Here is an 8628-nt window from a genome sequence, read left to right on the forward strand (position 1 = left end):
GTGATATCTCTGCCTGTCCTCCCGAGAGCAACATTTGATGTACTAGAACAAATGCCGCATAATCAAACAGCCGGAAGTGACGGAATAATTGTGTTGTCCATTACGTCAGAATTTAGCGCTTGTAATGACGTTGGTGCTGATGCTGGCGTGATGACGTATGCTAATTGAATACTGTGGGCGAGCAGGGGGTGGGGAGGTGATGAATGGGTAGCTAGCAGGGCTGAGGCGATGCGCCGGCGGGTGAAAGGGACGGTGTAATGCAAGTTACGTTTCCGTCTGCGGGTCCCTGGAGCGCCAGCTCATCTCCAGCTCATCTCCAGCTCATCTCCACATAACGGTTCGGTATCTCCCGGGCGGGCCCGTTATTACAGGCGGAAAGGGCGGAGAGACAGAGACGGGGGGGATGCATGCACAGCGCCTCGGCGAGCAAGGGCGTTGAGACGCGGCTCTGCGCGACCAGCTGAGCGCAGATATTTTGCGGGCGTCGCTCCACCGTGGGCGAGGATGCGTACAGATATGCGCTGGGGGCGCCTTTGATGGCACCGGGGAGCTGCGAACGCGGGGACGTCGAAAGCCGTCGCTTCTTCCGAGGTGAAATGGTGGGGTGAGCGCGCAGCATCTTCTTCGCCCCTGGATAACGATACGCGCGCTGCAGTTGGGCAAATTCAGCAGAGGTCTCCGCTCGTGGGAGTGAATGCCAAACGGCGCCGAGCGCGCGCGCGCGCGCTAGGCAATAGCACCGGCAGCGTACAAGTGGAGATTTAAGAGAGAAGGCGAGGGCACGCTCTGGTCCTGCAGCCTGAGTCTGTCCGTCACGCAGCTCGCTCCTGGTAGCCCGCGGTGCGCTCCGAAACCCTGCGCGACGGAGAAGGAAAAGTGCGCCTATTTCTGCCATCATGCACGCACACGTTTGTTTGCATTCGCTCTAAAGATAAAAGCCTTCAGAGTTAACACTGCGCTGCCAGCCGTGTCGGCACCGAGGGGGAGAGACCCCAGCATCGATACCACCACCAAACTGCGAGCTGCGCTCGGCGGATTTTGGAGAGGGAAAAGCCTGCTCCGCGTGTCGTGACAACTCCCGGCTTCCAGTACTGAATCTGTTCGGTTAGCCAAGGAAAGGCAACATGGGGTGAGTACCACACGTCGGTGTGTGTGCAAAAGCCCGTTTTTCTGTGAGAGTTCAGCCCGATTCGCCACTTCTTACCTAGGCCCCGTGTCTTTAAAACCAAGGTCCTGTGTTTTGGAGTGTGACCGACCCAGCTGTGTGATTAGACCTTACTATTCTCCTAGAGCCACCCGTTCGTGGACGTGTCCGACGTGCAGAGCCAGAGTTAGGCTCGGGCATAGTCTGGACTGCGGATTGCGTTGATGAGTGCCATGCATAGCCATACATACTAGCTCGCCTCTCATTTGAACTCACTGTATAACAGCTTTGTGATCGTGGGTTTTTGTAGAGCGGTGTATTTTATCCTGATCCCACCTACTGCATGTAGATGTGTTACGTAAGCAGTTCATGTGAAGCAAAATGACTTCACTGAGGTCAGCCAGAAAGACACTTTCACATTTGCTTGGACTTCGCAGAGCTGAAAGCCGCTTAAATCAGCAAGAGAGGAGATAAATAAAAGAAATCTTTATGCAAAGCCTTTTATGTCTCAGCTGGCCGATGTTTCTGCCTCAGGTCTCATACCCACGAATAAACGCAGGAGGGCTTTGAGTTCAGCTCTCGCTACTCTGGGGTAAGGGGCCGGGTTGACACCAACGTCCACTGGAGGGATGTCGGCCATATTTGTTTCCCTTGCCTGTCTGGGCCAGTTGTGAGGTCACACAGAAGAGTCGTGTTGACACAGCAGTTTTTCATGACGTGACGTACCCCTCGGTGAAAGGGAGCAGGTTGGTGGATGGTCTGTGCGGGTCTGTTTGGGCTTGCTGGCAGTGTCAACACTACATGGCTGGGACCGACCCTGTTTCCTATGCTCGGTTCTTAGCGGCAGTGCAATCATTACGGTTTGTTCAGACAAATCTCACTATTACTGTGCGAGGTGCTGTTATAACATTCTTTAACTTACCAAAGTCTTTTATTTTCCTGTCAGTCATAACCTATGCCACGGATAAGCTCTCACGGCTATAGCTAGAATGTTCTCAGACATTTCAACATGCTTAAGTCATATAAAGAAAACATGGAGAATGTAGGAGACAGTGGTCCTTCCCTGAGCCACACTCCGGAGAGCACTCAACCGGTCCAGAAATAGCCAACGTAAAATCCTCCTCTGTAGTTTGTTGGGGCGCAGCTGAGCAAAGGGCCTCTGGTGTGTTGGGCTGTACGTGATTAATGCATGTAATCTAATACTGAGCATGGATTGGCCAGGTAAATGATAATGCAATAGCAGCGGTTAAAGAAACAGGCTGGGATTGGTTGATCATACAAACAGGTAGTTGTGTGTGTGTGTGTGTGTGTGTGTGTGTGTGTGTGTGTGTGTGTGTGTGTGTGTGTGTGTGTGTGTGTGTGTGAGACGGGTTTTAAGGGTGTGTGTGTTGGGAGATATTGCATTCCTGAATATGTTTATTGGAAATATGATGTAGTTTGATATGAGGCCCCTGTATGCCTTAAGAAAGATCTGGTCACATACAGTAGATAATTAGACTTGATCTGAGATTTGTATTTGAGTGTGCAAAAAGTGCAAAAATGCTTTGGAAATGTTTGTAAATTATTGGAGCTTTTCAGTCCATACTAGCACTAGCGAATGCAGCGTGTAGCCGCACCTAGCCCTGAGAGAATGTTTCTATTCCTGTAATGTTTTGGAAATTGATGTCATGTTCTCACATGGTAGACCAAGAGTTTTCCTGCCCGGGTAGGTTTGGCTGCCGTTCCTAGCCAGTTCTGCTGGCTCAAATGAAAATACCCAGCACTTGTACTGCACAAGAGATGCCTCTAAACAGAGATCTCACACTGCTCCTGCCAGGAGAACGGATTTAGCAGCGGTGTGTAAAGCGCACATTATGGCTGGCGCTCCAGTGTTCGCCTGTAATGTAGCTTGTAACGTGAGTGTGTTTGCCCCTTTAACCCTTTCTCTCCCTTCTCGTTTTGATGATAGTTTGAGCGTGTGAGTGTGTGTCCCATGCCTCATGTTTGAGATGCTTGAGATACACACAAACCCACAACTGTTACCTCTACTCCAGCCCAACTGGCTGTGCACATACAGACACACCTCTCTGTGTATCTGTGGTATCTCACTCTCTAACGGAGGCCTTGCGATGCTTGTGGAAATGCACAATGCTGCAGCTGATTGCTGTGCCACATTGACTCATCTTTGTTAAGACGGTGAAGTTCTTTTCTGTACTGCTCGGGGATTAAAGTCCCAGGCATGTATAGGATATGGGCGAGCTGTCCAGTACACAGGCTGCAGGGGGCTATAGCCTAGGAGTATAATGAGGGCTGGAGATGGATTTGATTGGTCGGATTGTGTCTGCACTGTGAGCAGATGGGCGCTCTCTCACCCTCAGCCTGTGCCTGGTATTTAACACTGCAGTGTGTGTGTGTGTGTGTGTGTGTGTGTGTGTGTGTGTGTGCAAGAGAGAGAGAGATAAAGAGAAAGATCTATGTACCCTCTGTCGATCTGTTGGTCAGTAGTGTACTAAGAATCTGAGCCTGTGTAAGGTGTGTGTGTGTGTGTGTTTGCCCAGTACAGTACAGCACAGAGAGTGTGTATGAAAGGCTTTAGTCAAGCTGTGGGAAAGGGTTGAGATCTCCGGAAACTCAGATATGTTGATCGTTTACCAGCCTAATAAAGATCATGAGATGAGAAGGGGAACAGTGCTGGTGTGAGTCTGTACTGCCTACTGTGTGAGTTTATGTATGTGCACATGTGCATATGCTTGAGAGACATGTGGGTCTTTCTTTACATTTACTCTGTGTGTGTGTTGCAAAAAAGCATGAGAACTGTACACTGTGGCCTATAACACCACCGCTTGTGTGAGTGTGACTACGTTAGAAAAGTGCTTTGTTCTGATTGGCTAATGGAGGGGAAGGTAAGGAGAGGGGGTTGGAGGCGATGCTCATTGCTCAATGAGGTCAGCGGTCATGTTACCGTTGCCATGGAGATCATGCAGCTAAGTGTGATTGTCTTATTTTTTTGTCTCGTTCAGTGTGGGCATTTAGGGAGCTCCATAGTATGAGGAGATGAGGAGAATGCGTGCATACCATGCAGCATTCATTCATAGATCACAAACTGTTGACGTTTGACATACAGATGGCTGCAGACACTGTTAATGAAAATGCAAACTGAGTGTTTCTTCCTGCGTCGTGTGTGAGCCCTCAGAGAGTACACTTTAAATCAGGTCTTACTGAAAGTGACACATGAAGAGAACAGAGCACTGGAACAGTACTTAGCGTGGAACTGGACTTAACGTGGAACAGTACTTAACGTGGAACAGTACTTAATGTGGAACAGTACTTAATGTGGAACAGGACTTAATGTGGAACTGGACTTAATGTGGAACTGGACTTAATGTGGAACAGGACTTAATGTGGAACTGGACTTAACGTGGAACTGGACTTAACATGGAACTGGACTTAACATGGCAAATGGACTTAATGTGGAACTGGACTTAACGTGGAACTGGACTTAATGTGGAACTGGACTTAACATGGCAAATGTATATGATTTTGAAAATGTTTCCAAGGCAACAAGAGGGGAGGAGATGAGTGGCAGAAACAAGATTAGGCTTTTGGAATGGCAAATGTCTCTTTGTGTGTGTGTGCGTGTGTGTGTGTGTGTGTGTGTGTGTGTGTGTGTGTGTGTGTGAGAGAGAGAAAGCAGAAAACAATGGTAGGCACGTCAGCGGAGGGACTGTGGACAATCTTGGTCGCACTATCCACACTGTGGCTAGATTTATGTCCACAGATAAGTCACATGCGACTGCATGAGCCAGATGCTGCTTCCGTCTGTGGCTCTTCAGATCAGATCTCATTGCAGGCCGATCCCTGTGGGAATGACAAGGCACATGTGACATCTTGATAGGATGTGGTGGGTCTCACTGAAGAGAATAGTGCTCTCCTGACATTGGCAGGCTGTTAGCAGGCCTTCACAGCTCAGAACAAGATCTTAAATTCAGTCGCGGTAATTCCATATCTGTCACTATATACTAAACAGTTTCTTTTCTAAATACTTGATATACTAATTGCTGGCATGTTAATACATAGTTGCAAAAAAAGCATCAAATTGTAGTGAAGTCTTGACTATTCAGTGTAGCTCTGATTGTACACTGCACACTGCAGGCCCCTCTGAATGAAGAGATCCAGGTCGCGTGGTGTCTGTAATGGATTTTTGTTCAGCTTCTGTCATGGAACGCTTGTCCTAGATTAGTGTGAAAGGTTTTGAGCCTCAGTGAAGCAGAGTGGAACAGTGGAAACGTTGGCCAACCACGTGCTAATAAAGAGTTCAGTGGTGACCAGTGCAGAATTGCAAACCCAGAACAGACCAAGCAGTGATATGCAACAGGAACAGAGTAGAAGGGAACAACTGCTGATGTGATATGAAAATTAGACAATTTCTTTTGCAAAGTGACTTTCATCACGGAGTATGCATGTTACAAACTGCCTGTAGTGTTGGAGATTATTAACTACATTCAGTGCATGCACACGTGCGTGCACACACACACACACACACACACACATACACACACACACACATACGGTAAGGTGCCCCATCAAGAGACACACATAAATGCTTCCTCTTTCATAAACATGGTCTTTTGTCAAGCTTTTATCACACATACAAATCAAGACCACACAACTAATTTCTTGTTGCTTCATGTTCTGCTTGTATTGTTTGTGTTTGTTTAGTGGTGTTTATGTGGGTGTGAATGAATGTACAGAGGTGTGGACAAAATAAACATATTCTTTATATCAAGTAACGAATAGGGCAACCAGGACAGATTCAGTCCCTTCTGGGTGCTGTCACGCTGTATCTTGAACTGAGTGCAGCAGGACAGTAGAGCAGTCTTCAAGAGGAAAAGGCTCTTTTGGATGAAGGAAGAACTCTCTTTCTGCACTCCAGAACTTTCCAAGGAATCAACAGATTCCCATGAAATGGCCAACCAAATTCCATAATGGAATCTATGGATTGCTATACCCCCATGTGTACAGATCCATCTCCACATGTTCGGACTGAAGGGATGTGGACTGAAGGGATTTTTCCAAGGCTTCAGATCTGTCTCATCAATTCATGTCCATTGTTAAGGGTTTCTTGTTTTTTGCTCCATACACCGAATGGCAGTACTTTTGTGGTGTTTAGTAATTGTAGTGTTTAACCCACTTAACAGTGTTTATCCAGGGCTCCTAAGGGATGCAACAGGAAAGTGTTTGCCATATATTTGCCTTATCATCAGATTGTCAGTCATCTGTGGCGGGGAGCCTGAGAGAGCAAACTGACCATGCTCTCAGTGAGGGAGTGGCATATTGCTCTCCCCTGTCAATCACAGTGGTACTGGCCAATTACGGGTGACTGTGAGTTCGTGCGTCACAAAGGCACGGATAACCGAGTGTGTTACTCTGCCTCCTGACAGCACATCCTGAAAAGATGCAGCGATTGGCCGCATGTTGCGCTTCAGAGGAAGCATGTGCCAGTCCTTGCCCTAAATTGGGGAGAAAAATTGTTGTGAAAAATCCAAAACACATCCAAACTAATATGACTCTCCTGTGTAGACTCACCCGTGTAGGTAATCTTTTTTAAGTGACATTGCATGCCTGTTAAAGACTTGGATGACAAATGATGTACTGACAAATGCAGTTACAATATCACTGAAGTCCCACAGCCAAACTTCACCTGAGCGCCTTTTTTTCAAACTCAAATATTACCACAAAACTGCCTTTAGCTACAGGTCAAGGGGACTTGTGGTGCTAAAATACAACACACTGAGCTTGAAAATAGATTTTTTTTTTCAACCTATTTGACCTGAAATTCTGGATGAATGTCAATTCAAAATGTACACTCTGAAAGAAGCACCGTGTAAAATCTACAATAAGCCTCACAAGACAGAAAGGCAAATACTCACACTCCAGCAAAAGTAAGAAACCACTTGATCAAAAATCTGGAAGGGACAAAAATCTGGGAAGCACAGAGAAAGCAGAGTTCTGGAAGGACAAAGATCTGCTGTGAGGAGCGTCTTCCTCTGCTGCTTCCGTCCATCTTTCCACACTTCACGAAGACTCGTTCTTTGAGCCAATTAGTGATCAGCGTTGCCATTTGCTTGTCTTCGAAGCGTTCTTATTGGATGCTCTCCTGTTGGGATTTCTTGTGGCTGGGAAGCTTGGCTACTGTTCAAGATGTCACAGGTTCAGTAGCAGCTATAACTTATAGCGCCTGTTCTCCGGAGCAAGGCAGTTAACCCCAACATGCTCAAGGCTGTGATGGGATGATGTAAGCCATTTCGTCAGCACAACGGTTGTTTAATAGAAACTGGTGGGCTTCTATCTTTGTACCATTTAATTCTTCTTTTAGGGTAGCAGTAGCTCAGTGGTTAAGGTTCTTGAGTAATCGGAAGGTTGCCAGTTCAAGCGCAACCACTGCCAGGTTGCCACTGTGGGGCCCCTAAACAAGACCCTTAACTGTCAATTGCTGAAGATGTCATAATTCAGTCATAATTGTTAGTTGCTTTGGATAAAAGTGTCAGCTAATGCTGTAAATGGAGTTTGAGATGAATGTTGGAATGGTGCAGGATGTGTTTGTGTTACGTTTGGGTTATGCTGTGCACTTTAGTTATGGTTTGCTAATTCTGCGTTGACTCTCTGGGAATGAGAACATGGTTCTTTTGCCAGTCAGCCTTATCCCAGCCTTAACTCGTTTGCATATGCCCATGGTCAAGTTTGTCCTTTGAACAGAGTTTAACATATGACATACTTTTTCAAAACTAAACCATTGCTGATCATTTCAGATGAACTGACACTACATCATAAATCCGACCACCTGGTGGGCTAGTGTACTGCTTGCACAGTGCCTTGCCAACCTTTGTGCCAGGGCTGCGGTCCAGAGTCATGGACCAAAGACACCGAGTGCCAGGAACACCAGAAAGCTGTCAGATCCTATTTGACAAGTGGCACAGGAAGCGAGTGAAATCAGGGACAACCGTTCTGGGACGACTGCTTGTGGACATCGGACCAAGTGTTTCTATAAGAAATACGTGTTACTCCACGTGTTACTCGGTATAAAGGAAAAACTTAAGACCTGTAAGCATCTCAGAGGAAGAATGCTAATTTAGGATTGAAGTTTCAGGGTCTCTCCATAGCAGGAGTGGTGCTGAATTCCCCGTGTTAAGTTACAGCTGGCACTCCCTCATTCACCTAACTTAATTAACACCAGGGACAGAGGAGTATATGCCCCCCCGCCAAGAGAGTGGGAGCGAGGGAGAAAGAGAGGCTGGAGTGAAGGTGAGTGAGAGAGAGAGAGAGAGAGAGAGAGAGAGAGAGAGAGAGAGAGAGAGAGCACTAGTGAGAACAAATAGTCCCTAAGCTCCATGATGGCTCTGTCCCAGAAAAAGCCCCCATCAGCTCTTTATGAGGTTTGAAGCATCCAATTACACATCTCTCTCTCTCTCTCTCTCTCTCTCTCTCTCTCTCTCTCTCTCTCTCTC

At 47.0% G+C, this 8628-nt stretch overlaps 1 protein-coding gene across 1 annotated transcript in view; it reads left to right on the forward strand.

The window, feature by feature from the left end:
* The first annotated feature begins 229 nt into the window (after positions 1–229).
* The window catches only part of homer1 (homer scaffold protein 1), a 22369-nt gene continuing 13970 nt past the window's right edge, over positions 230–8628 (forward strand). Inside the window, exon 1 of the mRNA XM_027004312.3 lies at positions 230–1129. Coding sequence (XP_026860113.2) covers positions 1125–1129 — 5 coding nt within the window. The 5' untranslated portion in view covers positions 230–1124. The remainder of the gene's footprint in view (positions 1130–8628) is intronic.

This window comes from Electrophorus electricus, chromosome 8 (assembly GCF_041902795.1).
Source record: "Electrophorus electricus isolate QZ-2024a chromosome 8, ASM4190279v1, whole genome shotgun sequence".
Taxonomy (NCBI): domain Eukaryota; kingdom Metazoa; phylum Chordata; class Actinopteri; order Gymnotiformes; family Gymnotidae; genus Electrophorus; species Electrophorus electricus.